Genomic DNA, 25576 nt, shown 5'->3' on the forward strand with positions numbered 1-25576 from the left:
CTTTTAGCATTCTTAAGTAATTTGAATCTAAAGTATAGTCTTAAAAGAAAGTTCATATTAAGTTGATCGATAAAAAATTTTTTTTTAAAAAATCAAATCAGTGTTTATTCATTATTAAAGTACACATTCTGAGAATTTAATGTTTAGGGTTTTGTCGAACTATGACAACCATTTTTACCACAAGAAGAGAGATGTGAAGAAGTACCTGGAGAAGCGGAAAGACTTCGATTTTTTTAAGTAGTAGTTTTTTTTAAGTAATGGATATTAATAAATTCTTAGTACATATTATTTGTTGCTTTTTTTAATTTTGCAGTTTTTAATTTTATTCTTTTGTTTTTATTTTAAATGACTCTTTGTCTTTTAATGCTTGTTTTCTGTTTTTTATTTAATCTGTGTAATCTGTTTTGGCTTTGTGTTTTGTATAATAATATGTGTTAAGTAGCTGTTGGATTACTTATTATTAAATAAATAAATAAACACTTTACGTTTAGTCAAATCACGAAAAGCTGTTGACAAAACTCAAAGATTTCAGAATCTCAGAATCAGATTTTAAATGCAGCCATAAATATGGGTTATATTACCACGAGTTTAACAAAAGATGTAGGTATTATGAGACTGAGCCACAAGTCTGGCCTAAGTAAGGAGTAGAAATAAAACACTATTAATACAACTTTCCATATATTGAACATGTAAATATAAAGCGTACATTAAACTCCAAAAATGGTAAACATCAAAAGCGACTCACTACCACATCACTAACCTATCTTACAGTCGTGGGATCTAAAACAAACAAAATACATCGCGTTCGTATCAATTTTAGGGAAATAGGCAGTGGCGTACCTTGGGTGGCACCAGATGCGGAAGTTGGCGGTGTCACCCCATCGAAAGTAAAAAGCAATAACTTTCATATGATAAAGGACAAGGATCACTTATTAAAAGATCGCGAGTATGGGACGGGGAATCCCCCGCGACAGAGTCAGGCTCGTTTGCGGGAAACCCCGAATTCTACATAGAGATGAGTTTGTGCTAGTGGAGGAATCCTTGAAAAATATTTTTTTACATGCTTGGGATTTTTTTGTAATGTAGAATACAATACGTTCTTAAAGTTGAGAGACCGGGTGGGTGTCACCCCAAAAAAGGAGACACCCACACTGGAAATGTATATCATGAGGTACTAAAAGTGGGATTCACAATTCAATAAACCTTGTAACGCCACGACTGCATCGTTTAATATAAAATTAAAGTTAGATATCTAACAACTATTTGTTTCCTAGCGTTTAAAATTTAAACACAGCCAAATCATCAATCGCAAATAGTAAAACGGAAATCAAAGTTAAGGATGGCCAAATATTATTGTCAGAAAGTGCATCATTTCATTTTCATTTACCATCTAGTTGTGATTTTATAACATTACTTCGAGTATGATTTCGAGACGTTTAAGACTAGTAACATAGTTTATTACATAAAGAAATTGTTAAAGCACCACATTACACCCCTTATATAACAATAAGTCTTCTAACGCTGTTTTAATAACTGTTATTCAAAACAACACGTAAAATTGTGAACGGAAAAGAATAGACAATCATACAATTGTTCGAGCTGTCAAAAACCGGCTTTATCGTAAAGACCTCTATATTATGTAAACGATTTTACATACCGACGAATAGATATCGTTAAAAGAATTACATCAATAAGGGGGATTATGTAATGTTTCAGTTAATGGAGCCATATAGTCATAAAGCATACCAAACCAAAGTAAAAACCGCGACATTGATTTATAATATAAAAACGTTATATAATAATTATCTGTATCGATTTTTTGCTTAATATGTAATGGTGATTTTTTCGAGTGAAATAACATTTAGTATATAAACACAAATATTATATTTTATATAATAATATTTACATCAAAATTACATGGAAGATATACAACGGCTAGAAATCTTTGACTAAATGAGTTATAACAAAACTTTGTTTTGTGCCCAGAATAACATTAATAAGTTACATAATATATAAAAAGCTTTAAGCAAAAGTAATTTGAATAATATTTAAAATCAAGTGAGATTCATTTATACTTACCATCGCTAAGCTTAGGCAATTTTTTGGCAAATTTATTAAAAGCCCTCGATACATTTCTGATTTTTCTAAACAATACTATATAAAGATTTTTTTTAATAATTCCCTACAAAAAAGACAAAATAAAATTACTGCAAAACTAGAAAAAATTCAATGAAAAAAAAAAATAAAGAGAGCTATATATAAATTAAAGAGAGTTATATATATATATATAACGGATCTGCGTATATGATATAAATGTGTAGCTTACAATTACGTTTCTTTATTCATTTAAATGAATGTCTCGCATAAAAACTACTTGATATGATTTTAAGTACACGAAATATTTCGAGACAGGAACTTTTTTGACTTATTTCATGTGCTTTAGTGTAAACTTTTTATATTAATGTATTAAATTAGTATTTAGTCTTAGAAGAAGTGTTTAAATGATTTAATAACATTAAATAAAAGTAAGAAAAATTACTAAACATTGTGCTTGCGAGGTATATACGGCACTAAAGGTCTAAGCAAATTTTAGTGAATTGAAATATATATATATAAAACTTAGTATAAGATAATATAGCATATATATATCAATTATACAAAATATTTAATTATATAGCGACGGCGTTTAAAATAGTTTAGTAATAAAGTTAGTAAATAGAATCCTCAAAACTTCGCCTCACATTTCGTAATAAAAAGTTTTATTAACCGGTCAAATATAAATAAATTAGTCGCGTGAATTATTGGCGCCACAACAAAAGATACCTTTAATCGGAATCACAAAAATCGGCAAGCTTACCACGTATCTTCAATCGTGATTTCAAACCTGATTTCTTCTTCGTCTTCGAACCACATAATTTCCGTCATACATACATCAGAGGCATAAATTGAGATTCATCGTTAGATGACACCACTATCACTTTAACTGATTAAGGGCCTGTTTCTCAATGTCCGGATAAGTTCCAAAAAAGCTACTTGTTACTTATTTGTAGGATAAATAGTATTTTTGCGTTTCACGACTGTCAGATAGCGTTATACGTCATGAAATTCGAAGTATCTTATTTGGAACTTTTATCTTTCGAATAATTTATGTGTTGCATAGCTATTTGGCACTTTATCCATGCATTGTGAAACAGGCCGTTAGTCATTAATTTACGTGGTAAGCTTGCCGAAACCGCTTAAAATGTACTCCGAACACGTAAATACAATCCGCAAGTTCACACCAAACTACACTAGACATGCGCAGGCGGCGTTCTATCCCTGCTTGGATGTGTGACGTGTGTCAGATCTCTTATGTCCAGATGTTCCCCGTGCGCCGCCAGATCGAAGTCGGAGCCAGACAAGGCGGCTATGTGGTTCCAGTTCGATTCCCCTGTGCCACCTGTACGGTCGACATTTATTAACAGTCTAAAAACATTGCTTTGTTACCATGGACAAACATAGTTGATTGCCTACCGTGATTGTAGTATTCAGTTAATTTAAAACTTGTATTTTAATTTGGCGGGAAAATTCCAATTAAATGTTCCCAAATCTTATACATTTGTAATGCATATTTACTTAGAATGAACCAAGAAGTTTTTATTTTATTTTACAACCTTATTTCGCAGATGTAACGAGGTCTAATAAATATTTATTATTATTATTATTATTAAATAGTTTATTGCCAGATCTTATCTTCCGTTCTTTTGAGAACTGGCAGTAAATGTAAAATTAGAAGTATTTAATGTATACAATTTTATTTTTGGACGTTCATAAGTGTACATTATTGTATTGTTACCTTCATGAATAAATGAATTTGAATTTGAAAATATTTAAAAACATATCCTTATAATAATTTTAGTGGTATTGAGGACAACACTTAAATGTAGGTAATTACAAATAACATGCTATTATAAGCCGCCAACCTACAGTAAAGCGATATAGAATTAATCGCAATTTGCAACTAATTTGTATTAGTGGTAGTTTAGAAGTTATTATGTGTAAAGAAAGTATGCTGTGTTAGTGTTCGATTGGAGAATATTCCAATATTCAAATTTTACCTTCAAGTAAATTTGTAGCCAATTTTTAAGAATTACAATATTAATACATACATTGGATAACTAGGACTTTTCTTTATAGATTTTTTTTATTACGCTGCTTAATATAAGCGCCGTGTGCGGAGATCTCCATACAAATTATACAAAAACATTAGAACCAAATACTGATCGATTTTTTTCTGACAGAAATGATCGATCCTGTTTTTTTTGTAGATATATTTGTTTTCTAACATTATGTTCTCACAATTTTATCTAAAAATTAAAAACTAGTTGGAGTATTGTAGATACAAAGAACTAAATGTAAATATTAAGAATTGTAAGATGTCCAATTTAATATATTATACTTCTTTAGGCGCGTTATGAAAAATTGATGCGAGTGAAATTTTACGATGCGCGCGCACTGTGACACAAAATTAACAGAATGAAGTTGCCCTTTAAATCGCTCATTAAGTTGAGGAAAAAATGCTACCAACAAAACAGAAATGGAACTGTTCATTGTGTATTTATATTTATAATATTTATCCACATATTTGAGTTTCTACATTTAAAACACGTGTTTCCATTATACAAGTGCGAATTTTATACGTGCGTCTGAATTATAATTTAGAAGTGATTTAAATTGAATATTTAAATCAATACTAATTAAAAATATAAAATATTTATGAAAAAACGGTGCTCATCAACCTTCCTAAGTGCTACAATACAATTGAGGTTAACTATCCGTATGTATTTTTAGTAATATAAATGACAAAATTATTATTTAATATAATTCATACTAAATATTATTAAATTATTTTTCCATACGCCAAATAAGTATGACTTCTAACGCGTGTGCATAAGTTCACACACACTCTTTTTTATAAATAAACATTATTTTACTGTTTGTTGGTCGAATATTGAAATCGTGCTATGTTAGTGTAGTTAATGAATCATGCAAAAGTGATCAAACCAGTATCACTCACATGTATGGGGCTGCCATGTTGAAGCTAAAAGAATCTTTAAGCAAGAACATCTTTAGTCAAATATAATATATTTAAAGTTAATTTTTTTTTTTTAATTTATTAACGGAATGAAATGTCTAAAAGAAATTGATGTCCCTGCTTTAAAAATGCCATATTGTGTTCAAAACACTGACTATTTATAACCGGTTAATTATACAAATATTTTTCAAAAAAAAAACTAAACCTTTCCCAAATGAAATTTTATAAAACTAAGCTAATTTTAGTTCAAAGCGATTACAAAGCCGGTTATGCATAGCTTTAACTTTTTTTTAATTTAAAAATTCTTGGTCTATTTTTTTAAAATTAATTTTTAATTAAAGAATAAAAAATATTTTATATGAGTATTGTTGATGTCAATGGCAAATCTAATATTTTTCTAAAAACACACTTAACTACTCACTAGTGATTTTGTTACGAGGAAAGAACTCAAATTTAGTCAGAGTATCAACACAACACAGTATCTTATTCGGGTCTCGTTAGTTGCTTTCATAATATTCAAATATATATTATATTTATTTTTATTTTATATTTAAATTTATTTTTCAGCATTTCTCAAAAGATTTCCTTAGGACAGCAACGAACGCGCCCCGTTATTAAGCACGCATACTTCCAACGCCTACCGTAACCGTGTTATTACTGCGGTGACCTTGAGGTCTTCCATTTCCTGTCTCGCTCATGACGCGGTTTGGTACAGGTGTGTGAGCGAGAGAGCGAGCTCTTGTCTCCTCCATTATGAAACTGTTGATGACGTAGGCCTCGCGTCGGATCCTATCTCGCAATTCGCCCGACATGTCTGGTATTGCCCAACGGACGATTATCATGACCAATGCTACCACGTTCTGAAAATTAAATAAGGTGTATGTGAGAATTGAATAGGTAAATATATATATAATAAACTCTTACATATTAATATTGTCTTTGGTAGGATATTGCTGATCGATTTTTATTATGTGACAGAGGGCAAACGAGCCATGAATGGGTCACTTTGAATCGATCCTGTAGTATTCAAATTCAAAGTAATTTTATTCATTTAGTAGTAGTAACTTAATGTACACTTATGAACGTCAAAAAAATCTATACATTAAATGCTTCTAATTTTACATTTTTTGCCAGTTCTCAAATCAATAATATAATAACCGCCATAGAAACTTGCAACCCCGGTCGCTAGCGGATCAGGGGTAGGGGGTTTCAGGCCCCTAAGACGTATTGGTTGGAAAATACCTGTACTGGCAGCTCCTTCAAGAGCTAGTACCGGCAGAAAATGCCTTAAAAAGCTCAAAAAAAAAAGGTGGATAATTGTTTCAAACCTTTCTATGATAAAGCTCTTAACAACAATAAGCATGGGAAAATAGGCATATTATTAAAAAAGAATACCTCAAAAACGACAACGAATGCAAGTCGTGCACCCATCACGTGCCAATACCAATTGGAGTGCTGGTAATCATCGCCTTCGCTGTACGACCAGTACCCGGGGTAACTGTAGAAAATAATCATGGTCATTTCACAATGGTGCATAAGTATGAAAACTCAAATATTACTTCCAGATATTGCCTACTGATTTTTAATTGACGTACATATTTACATTTATTGAAAGGTGGCAAAATCTAAGTTTTAAATTGTTTCCATTTTGTTTATGTACTCAGTTACCAATACCACAACAATTGATGAGAAATCCAATCTCCTACATGTCAATAATAATTACTGAATTTATGCAAATTTTTAGCAACAAATATTAAAATAATTTTCTTCTATTTGTTTGGTTTTTTTTTTTAATTTTGTAAATATTCTTTAGCTTGTTTTTTCCTAATTAATATCTCATTTGATTCTATTGCGTGTGTTAATTCTCATCCGTTGAATAATTAATGTAAATATTTATTTAATAAATAAATAACCGGTTCCAAAAATAACATTCTGTAACTACCCACCCCAGAATATAAATTCTTTAACATTACCTGCACATACTCCCATTATACGTTGTCTTCAAAGGGTGTGTTTCCAACACCGTTACATTGAAATCAGTGAGCGTGTGATTGACGTACTGGTCCAATGTGCCCGCTGTGTATTTGTATACTAGGCGCGGTATAAAATCTGACGTGAACGCTATTATGAAACCCTGAAATGTATTAATATGTTATCATTCAGTAATTCAACCCTTTTATGATTTTATTTTATACTAGCTGGTACCCGCGACTTCGTCTGCGCAGGATAACAATAACATTTGCCCAAATAATTTAGCGTGAAAGACATATTTTATCTAATTTAACTTGTTTGTTTCCTACTTAGTTGATATTTTGGACAATTCACAATATCTTTATAAATGTTGCCCATGTGTTATTCTAACGTATAAGTTATACCCAGTAACGTGGTTAAAACCTAGACCGGCCATAATAATATTATAAATATATATCAACTTTGACTTACATTTGTAATAACGCTGACCTTCCCAATAGAGTCCAGGATTCTATACCACACCCCAATATCATTGACTCTCTGGGGCACAGGACGGCGATAACACGAAAGGAACTTGGAAGCATCAAGCCTCATCTCCAATACGTTGTTGATGAGCGCGAACAATGGCGCCAGAGGAAACGCCGCCACAAATATCGTCACGAAACCATATTGTAATACTGCAATTGCAAATATAACAAATCCAATAAAAATACTTGCTATGTCACCTGACAGTTTACGTATACGTATTTAATTGTTACTGGCGATTATAATTTAATTAAGAAATAATATTGGCGTGTCTGTCTGTGGCATCGTAGCTCCTAAACAAATGGACCGATAATCAAGCGTTATTTTTAAAGCTAACATATAATCGAGATTGTTCTTAGCTACAAGTTATGAAGATTTGTTCAGGTTTCTAGGTTAAGTTTGAAATTTACGTTTAAATTGATATGCTGATACCAGTCTGATGATGGATATCAACTTTTTAACATTTTAACTATATATTATTGAAGCTTAAGGTAAGGAAATGCATCAACGTATAAAGATTCTTGCTTTGGTTTTTGGAAAATAATCATTCAATTATGCGTAGAGGCAATGTCTGTAATGAAAAAAGAAACTATCGAAATCTATCTGTTAAAATAGACTCCGTAATCAAATATAATAAAAAATCTAAATTATGAATGTTGAACTTACCCATTTCTAAGTACTCGGGAAACAGACCCATATTTCCAAAGTCAACCAATTTAAAGTCCTTCACCCATCGCAGAGAGCTCTTTATCCTAAAATGATGATAAATTTCAAATATTTTACCATCAATTTACAGCGGTTTTTTACATACCAATGTATAAAATTCACTATATTAATTAATTTTAAAGCTATTTCAGGCCATAATGAGCATGCCGGTTTATGTTGCCTTTTTAATACTATAATAATGCGATAAATCTTAAATTCATATATTATATTATAGGGCGTGTGATAATTTTTTTCGAAACATTTTACAATCATACATTACTCAATACTCCATGTTAATAACATTTGTACTATGTGTTTGTGATGTTTTACATATACACGATTCAAGTTATGTATGTTACAGAAAATGTGTTAAAAGTCAGTCAAACAATACATAATATTATATCGTCAACTTAAAGAACTAAAAACAGAATTTTACATACGTGTTTTTCCTGCCGATGGCACGTATAATGTTCCACCACTTAAGCAGATAGGGCATCAACATCTCTACTATGGTGTTGATGAACTGCTTCCCCACCATGATGATGGCCAGCTGGATGGAGAGTTCGAGGAAACAACCACCAGGTGAACACTGCAAATTAACAAATTTATTAACACTAAAAAAGTCAAAATATGAAAATAGGGTCGAGAAAAAATAATCCAAAATTTGTGTTATTCAATGTTTCTACAATTAATTATACAAAACAAACATAACAAAAAATAGAACTTCATATGAACCATTCTTTTTCAAAGCGTGTAAGCATTATTTTCACAATATCGACAACTTTACCATCTATGTAAAAAACAGCTTCATATTAAAACTTCATTTTCCTATTTCTAACCCTCTGTTGTTATGTCATATATGTATAAATGTACATAATAAATACACGGTTATGTTTATTTCTATATCTTTAAAATGAAACTAAATTAACGCAAAATTTATTTATTAACACGCCGGATCGAGTGAATTATAAGCAATCATAACATATTAAAGCCATTTATTGTCGCGAGGAAATAATAATAATAATGAGGTAATTTACTTACCTCTTCTTGCCTCTGACCAAAAAGTCGCATATAAGCTCCCGGTCTTCCGACAAACTTGCCCTTAAAGAACGCTATGTAGAAAATGGACGCGTAATAGTTGACAAATTGTAAAAGGTATATCTTTAATGTCAACGAGTCATCAAACTCTGTTTGAGTTCTTAACAGTTCCTTCTCTGTTAGCCTTTCCGCTAAGAATTGATATATCTGAAATTTCAAGAATTCATTTTACGTGTGAAAGAGGTTCTTTTAATGAAACTTACTCCCAGTATGTATTTTCTTGTCCAATCCAAGTTTCAAGAAATTAGCTGGCAAATATATTTTTGAGTGTCTGCTATTAAAATTTTAAAATAGTTTCTTTGCCTACATGACAAAGAATCATCAAAGAAAAATCTTTGTTTTATTAACAAAATAGGTAGTAAGACATTTTAACAAATAAAACTTATTTACTTAGCTTCTTTGTTTCTTTAAAACATGACCTAACGAATGCTTTTTTTCTTTAAAGGAAAAGTATACTTACATAATTAAAAATGCAAATGAACACCAAATTAATACAGGCAGCCGTGGCAGATGTGAACATTATAGGGCTGTATGCGATCAGGGAGTTCGGATCCTGTTCCCGGAATATTGAAGCTCCGAGAAGGGACATCCTGTATAACACCACTCCTAATACCGTCGCTAGAGCCAGTAACACCAGCAGTGCTACCACACTAAATGACATCAGCGCTGCGGGAAGACGCATACGCCAGAACGGAACCATTGGTTCTCTTTCGCCGGTGACTACGTTTAGCTGAAAGGAAAATAGTTTAGTAGGATATTAAATTAATTAAATAGAAATTTCATTAATTTAATATCGCATTTACAACCACAGCACACACACATAACATACTTAAAATGTACCTAGTTTTTTTTTAATTTATCTCTCATTCTTTTTTTTTAAAGATATTATTATTATATAGCATCTGTTGACTGACAACGAATTCGTGTCAGTTCAAAAAATTCCGATCTTGACGTGAATGAGGAGATGCATAACCAAGCTTTAATCTTGCTCAAAAGCTTGTCTTACCTCATCATGAAATATTCTATATCAGAAAGTGCTTTAACATGCAGTATCGCAATATTAGCGCTAGTTACTAGCCTAATGAAATCCTAAATTAAGTTTAACTAAAGTGACCATGGTATTATTAGACTAGCCGGAACGAAGTTAGGCGGGTTAGCTAGTAGAACATAAAGCAGAAATACCTGGGTTCTTTTGACATGCGCAAGCCGTGCTAGATATTGTGGCCTTGGATGTTCTTCGTAAACGTCGAAGCCAGTTAAATCCCAACGATGCGTCATTTCAGCTGAATATCGCTTCCATAGTTCAAGGAAACATGCCGCTAAAATATACATTTACACAATCTTATATATAGAAATTCATCAGATACTCCTGAACCCGAAATCTTGATTGGTGAACTCAGAATTTCTTAAAATGCTTTATAAGTGTGAATTTGAGTATTATAAGTAACAAATGGATATTATAATAATTATTAATATACTATGAGCTTGACGGCGCACCATTGAAGGAATTTCAGTAAATTCGTGATTTGGGTGTAATTATTGATAGAAAATTAACGTTTATATCTCAAGTTAATATTGTACGTCACCACATCCAGACGAATGCTCTTAAAATGAAGGCAGACTGTTTTGATTGACTAAAAAAATATTTTTGTATAATGCTCTGGTGCGCTCTCTATTACACGATCACAAATCCGACAAAGAAATCTGAGGTCCAGACCTAAAAGTTTATAGTGCCATTGGTCTTTATTTTTAATTGTAGAATTACCCATTTCTAGGCATTATAATTCTTTCGTCTTGGTATTAAATGTTGATATACGTGAGTAACACTGAATTTTAAGAACTGGCCAGTTAGAAACATGGCTAATTAAAACTTTTTGCGAATTTCAATTTTAGAACTATTTATTAACCTAATGTAATATTGTATTCATTTGTCATTTGTTTTTGGGAATTGGCGGCAAATCTAAAACTCTTGTTACACGTGCAAATGAAACTAACGCGAGAAAATTTTTGGTCAATGATTTATAATGACTTTCGTTGTGGGCTTATTCAACAACAAATCAATGATAGGCTGCGATTAGCATTTCTTAATGAAGCCCATCTCGTGCCTCTATTTAAAATTGATGAACCGAGTGAGGGGCGTGCTATAACAGCGACAACTCAAGATAAAATCAGTGCTGTGCTGTGATAGAGGAAGATAAGAGCGTGACCTATCAGCAGATCCGGGAAAGCACTATTCCCAAGAACCAAAAATGCTGAAGATGCGGTGAAAGCTTACGAAAATGCCATAGAGACACCTAAGGAAGAATGGGCCCACTGTTTTTTCTCAGTTGTTCCATCAATTGGACAATGTATAGCGAGCACGGAGATTATGTACTTCGAAAAACAATAAAATAGTGTGTTTCAGTGTTACCTAGGTAATAAAAAACTAAATACAAATTACAACTTACCCCAAAAACTCATGAATATCGCAAAAAACACGGTTGTAGAATTATCGAAGAGATACGTTATCCTAGACTGAAGGCAGGTGGCCTTCAGATCCCAGAAGTCACAGTGGAAGTCGCATTGTGGACACATCTTTATCGACGAGTTGTATTTGCATACGTCATCGCTGGGGAAAAGTAAATTAATTCATTTTCTAACTCTCTTCTACCTTAAACGAGTATTTACTTAACCGACTTAAAAAAAGTAATAAATATGTATTTGTTGGAATCGAAATATATATTTGAGTATTATACAAGCACGTGTGTGAATTTTCGTATGTTTGTATGAGTTTGGACCAATCAAATGCAGTGTCCAAAGTGGTATCCTACCTCGGTTTATCAGAATACATAGTAGCAGCTGAATATATAACACATATGAGACCAACAAGTGACGCCGGGATAAGCATATGTGTGTAGAACCCCAGCCATGCGAAGTAAAGCCCTGGAAAAATGCATGTTAATAAGTGAATGTTTTTTTTGATAGAACCGGCGGAAAACGAGAGGCTTATTTGATGTTAAGTGATACCGCCATGCATGGACACTTAATGCCAGAAAACAAGTGCGTTGGCGGCCTTTTTAAAAATTAGTACGCTCTTGAAGGTCCCTAAGTTGAATTGGTTCGGAAATACTTCACTTGGTCCTCAAATGTATCACTAGACAAATGGCGTCAACATTGATCGAGCGGGTTCTCTAAAGTGGGTGATAGACGTACGAACTTAAAGTACGCGGTTTATAAGATCGTGAACTTACTCGGCTCGACGTCGGCGACACACGCGCCAACTTAGTCATACCGTATCGCGATGTCGTCGAGAGAAGAAGCTTTGTGTTATTTGGGAATTATATCATACTATATTTTAAAAACTAATAAAAAAAGACAAAATCGACAATGAATTAATTTTTTTCTTGACGTGCTCAATCGTAGCATCTCTTTCTACCTTCCGTATAATTTCTAATAAATTATTGTATGCTTGAAGCTTCAAATTTTTGTCTTTGTAGTCGTTGCTTCTAATTTTCCAAAGACAAGGGTTATTTCGGAAAGCTTCTACAAATTCGGTTAGCAGTTCATGCGAGTAAGTTCGAAAATCACACATTTTGAGAAATTTCTGAATCAAACTTAACAAAAATTGCGATTTAAACAAGCGTGCGCGTCCACGGACTGGCGAAACAAAATGGTGGCTCGCGGCTCGCAGTGCTGCCACACGTACGAGCCAAGACGAGCTACGAGTAAGATTTCAAACCGGTTGGATCGCCGACGAACTTACTCGGCGGTTTTAAAGTACGCGTACTTACGGTGACACACGAGCGAAAAAGGTCGTCGAGCCATAAGTACGCGTACTTGCTCGCCCGTCTATCACTCGCTTAAGGAGTCGGATAATTTTATTTCAAAAATATTAATCCTTTATCAACACCACAAACCGAACCCTAGTACAGAGTGATTGCCTGGAAGAAATCTCTAGAAAGCGATAAGGCCTTTTCATTTAATTATGATACTTTTTTATATTGTAAAGTCACGAAGTGTTAATAAATAATAAAATAAAATAAATAAATAAAGAAAATTAGTAGTCATACCCAAAAGAAGTATTTTTATCTTAGGATTGTACGATACTTGCTTATTTATCTAGGTTTATATTCAGAAACTAAACTTAGCACTAAGGTTGTCTCCCTTATATCAAAAAAGTGTATTAGATTTCGCCTCGCCTGTGAACGTTGCCAGACGTTAGTCTGCCTTAATAAGGAATTATAAAATTACCAATTTTAACTCCAAAGTAGTCCTTGACGTAGTCGAGTGGTTGGTATTTGATACACTTGGAGACACTCGCCCATTCTGTATACAGCAGGTGACGCATTGAACCCGGAGTTTTAAGATCACCCTGTGTACATAAATTGTTTTATAAAAATGTTTTGACGTTTCATCCGATACATTTATTTTTTTACCCGTTTCCCTGTTTTGACCCTGGGCCACAATGCACAAACCATGCGGGCCATAATAAAAAAATAATAAAAAAAATGTTTTTGACAAGTACAATCATTTTTTTGAAGTTATACTTCTTTTGGCGCGATGGAGAAAAATGAAGAGCGTAAATTTTTATAATGCGCGCGCACATCAACACCTAAATTCGACATCGTGAAGTTAGGTCTAGGTGGCATGGAAATCGATAACTATGTTCAAGTTGTATATTCTAGTAATTTTATATTTAGAACACGTGTTTCGTGACAATAGAATTAAACAGTGTGCATAAATAGATATTATTTTCGTGTTTTTAAATCAATTTCATATACGACGGTGATATTATTTACTAATTATTTATTTATTTAAATAAAATCTTTTTGATGAATTATAATATTTATCGTTACTGCATTTTAGTAAATTTTTTTCATACGTCAAAGAAGTATAACTTCTAACTCATGTACAATAAGTACACACACTATTTTTTTATTTTAAACTAGCTGACCCGGCAGACTTCGTACTGCCTCATCGATAAATAAAAGACCTAATCTTTTGTATAAAATGATTTTAAAACAAACAAAATAATTATTAATGAAAAAGCATTTATTGAATAAAGCATGAAGTTTTATTATTATTTTCGATACATCATGTTGCTTACTTAGAAATCAGAGTTTTCCTGAAATACTGGCTATTTATAAGGTTTAAATTTGATATTCACAGACACACACTGTGAAAATACAGTCTGTTAATTAATTTAAAGCTTTCTCATAAACTATATTTTTTGTTTTGTTTTGTGGTGCGTAAATAAACAAAGAAGACGGTTTTCCGACGCGCGAACACGCGACGTATAATTGTCCATGCGCGAAACAGGGAAACTCCAAGTTGATTCCACAAACTTCTAAAGACTGTCCTTGCGATTTATTTATGGTCATCGCAAAGGCCAGAAGTACTGGAAATTGTAAGCGTTTAAAATCGAATGGTAAGTCCGTTGGAATCATCGGTATCCGCGGGATCGAGACATCCTCTCCTTTGTATTTTCCTTTTATGATTGTCGCCTCAATGACGTTATTCATCAGTCTTTTCACAGCCAGTCTTGTTCCATTGCATAGTCGAGGTTGATTAATGTTACGCAGCATGATAATGATGATGATCCTACTTTTAACTGCAAATTGTGAGGTGGTAATCCAGGCAATTCCAGTGAATTTAAAAACTCAGTGGGATAGTTGATTACGTCATCCTGGTTCATTACGGTGTCGACTGATTTGAAGGAAACCATAATTTAATTTGTCTTTATTATTATTGATTTATCTTTCGATTTCTATATAGTCTTATTAAAAAAATAATCGGACAGAGTAACAACTGATGTTAGCTAAAATTGTGTTTATTTATGTACTATGTATTTTGAGACTATGCAATTTTGTCGCGTTCGCGATTCACTTTCACTTTTGTTGAGTTTCAGAACGCGATATTAGGTCCTCCAACGCGCACGCGAATTTGAACTTTATGCAGCGGTAATAAATTACAAATTGACTCTCCATTTTATTTAGAAAACGTTTGTATGGGAAGTAGAAAAATGCTGTTTTGAGGATTTTCCCGGCAATTATTCGAATTTTTCTCACCTTTTAAACCTTCCCTAGACCTCCACGAATAATTCAAAACCAAGATAAGATAAATCCGTTCAGCCGTTCTCGAGTTTTAGCGAGACTAACGAACAGCAATTGATTTTTATATATATAGATAAACGAACTTAATTTGCATTAAAATTATAAACTCAGCTAATGGATATATGTATACCGTTCACATTTCTATCGTAGTTTAATACTCACATCATGTAAAGGATACGCTGCGCTGTATACGTTGTTTGATATGAGCCTAGCAACTCCAAACGCGAAGTCATCTGTCGGGGAATCCGAGAATTTCTTTCGATCCAGAATAAATTGCACAATACGAGATCTTATCGATGGTGTCCAGAAACAATCCGACGTCGTGTCAAATCTGAATAGAATACAGAAAATATTGTTATTGTATATGGCAGAATTATTTAGCTATCCAAATCATGGTCATCATCATCACTTTTAGGCTGGCAATGTATCGAAATTTATAATTTATTCTTATAGATAACTAAACTTAATTGACATTTACTGCCAGGTCTCTTATCAAGTTCGTACAACGCTTGAGAAGAACTGGCAATAAAACCTCCGTCTCTCATTTAAATCGCCAAGATTTTTAATTTTTTTTATCTCTTTGTAAGGACATTTCGTCATGCGCCTTAACACGTGTCTATTATTGTTATTGAATAAAAAGTAATTAATAAATACATAAGAAAACCAAACTAACTAATAACTACATAGAGTAAAGAGTTATGGAGAATTTCACAAGCTGGTAAAAGGTCATCCAGCGAAAAGAATAGGCAAGTAGAATTCATATTGACCAATATACAGTATATAAAAGAAATGACTGATAAATAATATGAAATTTAAAATACCAAAATATAACTATTAAAACCACGATCGTTTTTAGTTCATCGTGCTTGTTCAGAAGTAACAGGCTGCCAAAATACCACAAACATATTATAGTAATAGGTTCTTTTGTAAAATCTTGGCAATTTAAATAAGAATTATGTATAAAAAGATAATTAATTTAAAAAAAAATATCTACTCACAAGTACTCCTTATCCTTTGAATAAATGGCAGTGAGTCGATGTTTTCTTTCAGGGAAGAGGTTCGGATCCACTCTTATATTTGACATAATTCCGTCCCACCATGCGTCCATACGATCTAGGAAGGAATTAGTTTTCTCTGGTGCATCTTTTAGAGCTGAAAACTAAAATAAAAATCATTATTTGCTGTATAACTTTTTCGTATATACATATATTGGAGACTAAATGATCATAAAGTTAAGATGTATTAAGAGATTTGATGAAATATCCTAACTAGTGTTTCAGCCACTCCAATCAGTGACTCTAGTAGTCACAGCAGGAGTGACATATCAGCAGTGAATAAAATATATTTTTTAATTCAGATATAATTGACATATATACAAATGTATATATGTATAATGGATTGATTAGCCCTTATTTATTTCTGCGATGTCATATACATTATTGTTAGTCACTGGCATCAGTAGGCAGCGTCGGTTCACAGGATGATTAAAGGATCTTTATTTTGGTTAGGGATTTTTTATACAATGACAATTAATTGCAGCACATTTGTTATTGAATATAAACATACAACAGGCGTTGTTATGCTCACATGCATGAACTGTACTGAAGGCATTACCAATATTGCACTTAACATTTTAATTAAAATGCGTACCCTTACAATCAGTATACCAAATATTTCCACACCAAATTTACCTTAAGCCAAAAACACCAAGGTTAGACCGTAAACACCGTTAACAATTTTAAAACACACATACAATACACAGAAAAAAATAAAGATAGACACAAACACAGACATTATTGTAAAATATTTGGCAACACCACCACGATTTTTGTTTAGGTAAGGTAAGAGCGCGACGATTTATAATAATGTAATGTGCCGTGAATGTCAAGATATTCTTGTTTCAGTATGAAATATCTATGTTATATTTGTTAATGCACCCCAAGCGTTGTTAGCGAAGCGTTGTGATCTTGACAACTGCATACCTTAGACATATACATGGCAGCGCTCAGTATCGCATTAGTCCGCCCACTTTTTCGTATCTTACTGCAATCCTAACAATTTTTTAACGATTAAAAAATAAATAGTAACCTTAAATACACCCGGCCCGAAGGACCAAATTTATTAAATTAATTACAGGCAAAAACCCAAATCATGAATGAAGTATTTATATGTGTTAAGTAATGTAGCTTTATATAGGCGGATATATTTGCCATAAATAATAATTATAACCATAAAATAATAAATATCTATACTAAACAATTAAACTAAAAGCAATTCATTACTAAATTTTGCACATACAAATACATTTATCTAAAATTACTTGATATAATTACGATAATAATCTGTTGATAATATTCATATTTATAAAACTCTTACCTTCATTGGCATCCTTAGTTTTAATATCTCACTATAATCTCTAAGTACAGACAATGGCGCGTGAATCTAGAAAAAAAAAGCAATTACGTGATGAACAAAACATTCATTCATTTTAGATTCTTAGCTTAAGATAAATTATTTATTGCATAGACATAATGGACACCTAAAACTGATCTACAGATGGACTTAAGACAACATTATAATAAATTGTAAACCTCCTTAGAATAATTCAAATATCTGAAAGTTTTAATTTTTAAAGGAATTTTTATATTATGACCAACCTTGATAAAGTGCAATCCGTGTAGATTTTCAGGGGCCTCCCTTTCTAGATGTAAGCCCTCATTTTCGAGATTCTGTTCAAAAACTTTCCTTTGTTCGTACGCCTCCCTCGATGTCGCATCTTCCTTGCCCGCTTCCCATACTAACACAAAGTCTACAGAACGTACGCCGTCATTGAAAGATAGTGAAGGATTGTTTAGGATTCCACCCATTACTATCCTGGAGACAGGGCAAGAAAAGTTCATTATATCTTGATTTTAACTACATATATTCACAAACATTTAAATATCAGCTTAATAGAAAAGTGTAACTTTTAATATTATAATATTAATATGTGAATTTTGATTATTATTTTCCTTCCTTGTTTTGTGTAAAGTCAACACATTTATCACAGATATTAGGATTCCGAAATGAATTCCAGTCCATACCCGCTTCAAATCAACCACTGCGGCTAAATTTAAAATGTTTCACTTATTTTTTAATGTAGAAAAAAATCATTCGCAATTTTTGAAATGTATCACAAATTTATTCTTTATCATAAATGCAAAGCAAATGCGTAAATAAAATTAAATCAAGAGTTAGTTAGCATGCATTGATGACAGTGTTATCAACAACCAATACCACCACCATACATTCATTCCCTGACAATACATAACGATACCATGAAATCAATAGATAGAGATGAAATAGAATAAATGATAATGAATAACATTATTTACTAACAAATGTGCATATTTATGTTATGCGTATCATTATAGAAAATGCATAACCATTGATTTTGAAGGCAAAATAAAGGCAAAAAAAAATCTTACCAATACCAGTAATACTATTATGTAAAATATTCGTAAAAAACGTCTACGTGATATCAGGAAAATGATACATTGTTAATATGTGCAAACTACAAATTAGTCAAAAACACTACACGATATTCATAAATTGTGACCAATCTCAATTGCTACTCTAAATTATACTGCGATTCTACCAAATCCGTCTTGTATCGTTATACCTATATTTCTTTTTTACTTTTATAGATTTGAGGCTCTATTGACTATGAAAAGTTCGGGTAAACGCCTTGCGGAGGTGTTACTTTCGTCCTATCAGTTACGTAGAAAAATAAAGCATCTTTAATTGACTAGACGTAAGTATGACTTGTAATTATTTTGTATAGGTAGTATGTAGAATATTATGTAACTTTATAATAATAAAAAAACAGTAAAGTATCATACCAGATTATCTTAAATTATAAGCCAGTGGAAATTTTATTAAAATTCACCTCAGTCAACGTTATTGTTAAAGATGCTATTTAGAAAAGGTACAGTATTGAGATTGGTCGGTAAAACGAGTGGGCCAATATTTATGCTAAAGATATTGGCCAACGTTACTCACGAGCAATGATTGGTAGTGGATTTACTATTATTGTTGGCCGAATCAGGATATGTTGGCCCACAACCACATTCCTCTGCGGTTTTTGTTGAAGCCTCGCTATCATCTCTGTAATTTATTATACGGAGCTAACAAATCTGAAGATAAACCTACACGCAGTGACCCTTAAAATCTAATTCGTGGAATATAGATAATTAAATAAATTGATACGCAGCTATTTTTGCTATTAAAATAATATACAAGACCTTCAGGACAGTGCGCTTTCATTAGCATCTTGATTAACAACAGATTCTTGAAATAAAATCACTTTTCGACAGGCGTCACCAACGAATGCCAAACGAATTTGTATGATAATGATCACGTGACCAAACCTGGGCCAATGTATTCCCGTACAAATTCGTTTTAGCCTTAGGGTCACGGTTGTCCAAAAGTAATTTCCCCAATACATTAATCAAAATCGAGATTAGTAGAACTTGCAATTATTTTAATAATCCCTATACTTTTTACCTGTTAACGAGATTAAAACAAATATATCTTTTGGTTATAAAAATTACTAATAATTGCAAAATGTGCAGATTAATATACGCCATGCTTTTAACGTCACATTCAAAGCAATAACGTAATTATTATATTAATATTATTAGTCTTTACTTTAATAAAAGATAAAAACCATTTAATGACAAAGCCATACCTTTAAAGTTACAAATTTTTAGTGAAATGTCGATTACACAATTATGTAAAAAAATATATATTTGAATTGAAAAAATCTCGTATCGGTGTGACTAATTTCTTTAAACCATAAACTTGAATAGTATATTTTATTTCCTTTATACACAAATTTTGGACATACACAGATATATTATAACATTTGAAAGTGTATGTAAAAGTGTATATGACAACATCACAACCAAATTAACACATACTATAAGACAACATCAACATAACTGCGCTTCCCGAACTCACCTATCTGTATTCATATCCTGTGAAAGATTGTCTTGGTACGTGCTGAGAACCGACATGGCCTGAAGATCGGCCATCCTCCCTTGCGTCTCCTTCTCCCTCTGGCCCAAAGAATTACAGATCAGTACTTCTTATTACCAATAAAAGCCAGTCTTAAATAGTATAAAGCTGGCTTGTTATCGTAGTGGCGAAAAGCGTTTTTAGACCGAGTCTTTAATAATTTGCATATTTGTATAAACAACGTTTCGTGTATTTAAAAAAGTTAAGCGAATAAAGCCTTGAACAAAGTAACACAATTGTTTTAAATTATGTGTTTGGAAGTAATTACACCGTCTCGTTATTCTACCTAATTTCCGAAAGGTCACCACTTAAAGATATTTCTACTATACTTATAATAACTAAAAATATATATTTTATTTTATACAATTAATATGTTCTCACGGTAGTTTAAACTTTATCCGGACAGTTTTACAGTTTAAAATAATGACTGTGATGAGTACGATTATATTTTTACTAATTAATAGATAGTAATCTTACATAACCATTATACCGATGTTTTTTATCTTAGACGCTTCAATAACAAATACGCATCGAGTTATATTTGTGAAAGAATTGAAATAAGAATCGTTCGTACATTCGTAACATACGGCACAGACCTACGTCGCCTTCGAAGCCTAAATACCCCAGCACCACCGGCATCGTATAATACATAACACAGCATGTCTATAATACTCCTTGCGATCATAATGACGGCACTAAACTGACTGGTAAAACTTACGACTGACCTTGCCTTCAACTGCTATTCTGATTCATCTGTATTTGATTAACACTTCAACACAACTGACGATCTTCTATGAAGATTTTATCTTTGTAAGATTTTTATCTCGGAGAGATAACATAGATTTCTCGATCACTCGAATTAAGTCATTATAACATGTAATACATTCAACTCTTAACTTAGAGTCAAAAAAATTCATTTGATGACACCATACAAAAAACAAACAGCTGAACACAATAACCTTTATTCAACATTAACTATAGCTTCACCAATTTATTTTTCAGAACATTTGTCAAATTACATCGAAAAAAAACCACTACTAAACTATTGTTTTATGAAAACGCGATCGTCATTTCTTACTGTGCGTGTGGCGCCACTTATCTTTTTGAACTGCCAGGGATTAGCATATTTTTCAGTTATGAGTAATGCCATTATTGACTTTTGTATTTAACGCACCCACATAATTGACAAAGACAAGCCCCTGTATTATTTAATATCTATAGCAATTATATTAAGCTACTTTTAATAACCAAGTTCTTGCTTACTTGCTATGCTTAGGTTTTCCGATTTACATTTATGTCCCAGACGTCGACATGAATAAACTTTCATGTTTGTAATCAGTCAATTCAGAGTATTTCACTAAATTAAAATGTGTTTATTCATTTGACAACAATGCATTATACAGCGGGGATTCTGGGATTAATGCGTGGTAGATTAATATAGGTACAAGGGGATACCTAGTACCCGGTTCAGTCTCTTTAACAAATATGACCCCTATGTATATGGCCGCCCGTCAAGGATAAAGGATCATATTGGTAAAAAAAATCATCAGAAATTCTAGAGCGCGTCAGATTAAGGTAATTACATGCTAAGAAGTGAATATTTCACTAATCTGACAATTTGCGAGTGACGTAAAGAAAGGGGTGGCAAATTTGTAAAAAAAAGTAATGTCGACAGTGTCTGACACTCTCGACACTGAGCGTGGCTAATATTTTATTTTGAAGAAAATAATTCAAGGCTAACGAAAAATATATATTCTGAAGTATAATACGTGCGGCGGCGTTTTAAAATATTAACTATATTAACATAAAGTGTGTATATTGTGCTGAAACTACTTTGTAAAAATCAATAAACTTTATTTATTAAGTCTACAACATCATACATATAACGAAATCTACTGATTATTTTATAAAATCTTCTATCTAAAATGTATGACGATTTATGTAAACATAAGTTTTGCAAAAAATTTAAATTAAAAAATACAATTATAAACATATACATAACATACAAGATAAGTCAAACACAATAAAATAAAATTACTAAGAATTGTTGGTACTTAAAGCAGAAAAAAAGTCATCAGCAAAACAGCGAATTAGGTTCGAGAAAGGAACCCCAACAATGCTTTCTCTAAAACCGATCAGCCCACTACCGAATATATGCAGCTCAGGATAAGCTGTGTTGAATCCATTAAAGTCGCGAAGAATTCGAACGAGAGGTGCCTGAACTCCTAGGTCAGTTGGTTTTGGCAGAAGGTACTTGGAAAATATTAGTGATTTTAGACCTAGGAAATGAGTATGGGACTACAATTTTAATATCCTGCTCTGTATATGATTATTTAGCAATTTATGTAAGAAGGTAACACGACTAAAGTTCTCCGATCGTACAGTGATAACATATTAAATGTTTTAAGTCGCTGATCGTACGGGTTTCTATAAGAAAATTCTCTGGTTATGAAAGCTAGGTGTCGCGTAAAAGATCTTTGAATGCTTTCAACGCGTTTCACTTTCAAGGCGAATGGATCGCAGTGGATTCCATACAATACTGCCAAATTCAAAATGACCAGAGCATTTAAGAAATCCAAACATTTCTGGGGATGTGGTGACTACTTTATTGGCCTATGATATATAAGCGTTAGTTTTTTGTCAATAATAACACCTAAGTCACGAAACTCCTTCAATGGCGCACCGTCAAGCCCATACACAGTAACAAGTGGTTTTTTTTTTTAATTTAAAACTTATTATCTATATATGTCTAACTTTAGAAAATTTTATTAATATTATTTGGTAATAAAGCTGAGCTTATAATCAATTAAATTCAATGATTTAAAAACATTTTTATTTTTTAATTATCAGATTAGAAGGATCCCTCTAGATAATCATCAGATTATAAGATATCACGTCTAGGAAATAACTTTGAACCATATATATATTAACCTGAGGCACTTGAGTATTACAAAACAGCGACATTTTAGGTTTACCTAACATCCCCTTAGTAAATCTGATCCCTTGTTTAATAATAATGTTTTTATATATTTTAACCCTTATGTACGACCACCCCCACCATACAGGCAATCAAAAACACATGGGATATTGATGCTATCAATATCTGACGGGCTGGAGTATGTCCATGGCATTAGGACCCCACCCATAAAAACATATACGTATTATGTAACATTCTTTTATTATATAAGCTTTACAACTCTTTGACGCTTGAGTAAAGCCCCATTTAGCATTGTGGGCTCTGTACTATTATAATGTGTAAGATTTAAGAATCATTTTTAGTAAAGAAATAAGTACCTGTTAATAATTTTGTCCCAACAAAATCCAATTGCAAATCAAATTATCATCATAGCTTCAATTATTTTACTCTCAATCATGTAATTACTTAAATAGCTAGCTTTAGATAAGCCTTCAATCATGACAAATGTTTTATTTAAAGATCAAGTAAATAAATAAAAATGCGTAACTGAATATCATATGTCACTTTAAAAATCAGGGTAACACATTAATATACAAAATACTCACCCTTAGATATTCTAGTATTTCAGGTTTGTAAGACTATTTTGTTTTAAACAATGTGATATTTAGTTGTTGCATTGCTGTGATTTTACTGTTTTCTATTGTTGCTCATAATTCATGTAACATGGACTATAGTAAGTAATGTAATGATGAACATAGATAATAAGTTTTAAATATGGTTAGTAGTAGGCAACCAAAAGATGCAAAGCATCATCATCATCATAAGCAAAGCATAATAAAATCAACTGCCACTGTTAAGTATATTATTTAAGCTTAAAAATATATACAAATTTTCTAATTTTCACTACCTTACTTTCACTAACTTAAAAAAAAACAACTTATACTAAAAGAAGTTTTGTTCTAATAATAACCACTTATTGTGATTGATTAACTTACTTCGTGAAAGTTCTCATCTCCATTTTGAAAGAGTTGTTGAAAAGCGAGGTCGTTACGTTGAGCATCCGATAGAAATGATTCTGTTTCTGCTGAATCCGATAGCTTATGTTGTAGCTTTACACTGCCCGCGTATATTGGTGTAGTGATCTTTGGGGAAAACACATTTTCTTCTGGTCTTTCGAGTAATGGTTTGGGAATGTCTTCTTCGAGAGATGGATCGCCGTCGGACATTACAACTATCACTCGTCTCTTAAAAAAATTACATTAAATATTTCATCCTCAACAGTTCAGAGATGATGCTGGAGATGGAGTTAGACAAAATGCGATTAGTCACCAGAATATGAACAAAGTACTTTTTATATTTAATAAAGATGTTATATTTAAAAGCCTAATAAAAAAATTGATAACTTTTTAAATCTGACATGGAAATTTTATTTCAAAATTATAACTACTGCTACTACTTATAATAATAAAATGATATTTATTTTAAATAAAATTAAAATCAAGAATTAAGAAAATACACTAATATGTACAATAGGCGACACTTTGTCAGTTGTCAATCTAAAGCAAGGTCCCACTCACTTCCCAGCAGAATGTTAATATTTTACACTGTAATCTGTATCTGTTTCAAAACCTGTCCATTCAATTTAAATTACAAATGCCCGTAGAATAATGACTAAAGTTTAGAGACAGCCTTTTAACTCAGATTCAGAGACAAAACTAAGCGCTAAGTGTGACTTCCGTATGTCAAAAATGTATTGGGTTTCGATAACTCTGCGTCTAAGCCTAAATAAGCCTAAAAAACCCATAATTTACACAAAAGTATAACGAGCTTAATGCTAATGCTTTCCAGGTATAGGTATTTTATTAACACTATTATATTTCAAATTAGCTTAAATATAATTAAAACTAAAACTCAAAATACATTTTTCATACAAACGTTGATTGACAACAGAAAAGGTGTTAAATGGATTCTAAATTTACAATTACTATCAGTTCGCAAGTCAAGGGCAATCACAACTGGCAAGAAACTCTGCGCCACTCTTTTTAGTCGCTCAGTTTAGTCATTATAACGAAAGCTCTACCTAATGTACCTATACAAATGTCGTAATAAATATTTGGTATTAAAAAACACTAAATT

The 25576-nt window shown here is 32.1% G+C and overlaps 1 protein-coding gene across 7 annotated transcripts; it reads right to left on the reverse strand.

Annotated features, from left to right (window-relative positions):
- Positions 1-665: 665 nt before the first annotated feature.
- Positions 666-24874, reverse strand: LOC110992301 (anoctamin-1). 7 transcript variants are annotated; one of them, XM_045629697.1, is made up of 21 exons: positions 24436-24874; positions 20467-20564; positions 19507-19611; positions 18123-18339; positions 17842-17907; positions 17448-17516; positions 16464-16624; positions 15628-15796; positions 13604-13724; positions 12184-12295; positions 11821-11981; positions 10556-10692; positions 9834-10103; positions 9317-9520; positions 8716-8864; positions 8237-8322; positions 7517-7722; positions 7048-7208; positions 6470-6572; positions 5716-5934; positions 666-3439 (listed from the first exon to the last, which is right to left on the reverse strand). In XM_045629697.1, exons 1-21 carry the CDS (start codon positions 24664-24666, stop codon positions 3407-3409), a joined length of 3078 nt encoding a protein of 1025 aa, XP_045485653.1. In that variant the 5' UTR covers positions 24667-24874; the 3' UTR covers positions 666-3406. The 7 variants fall into 7 exon arrangements, with proteins under 7 accessions (XP_045485653.1, XP_045485651.1, XP_045485655.1 ...); XM_045629695.1 differs by having other exon boundaries at positions 5742-5934; positions 24436-24873; XM_045629699.1 differs by lacking the exon at positions 24436-24874 and adding an exon at positions 21249-21383 and having other exon boundaries at positions 5742-5934.
- Between the last annotated feature and the right edge of the window lie 702 nt (positions 24875-25576).

Source organism: Pieris rapae, chromosome 10 (genome assembly GCF_905147795.1).
Source record: "Pieris rapae chromosome 10, ilPieRapa1.1, whole genome shotgun sequence".
NCBI classification, from domain to species: domain Eukaryota; kingdom Metazoa; phylum Arthropoda; class Insecta; order Lepidoptera; family Pieridae; genus Pieris; species Pieris rapae.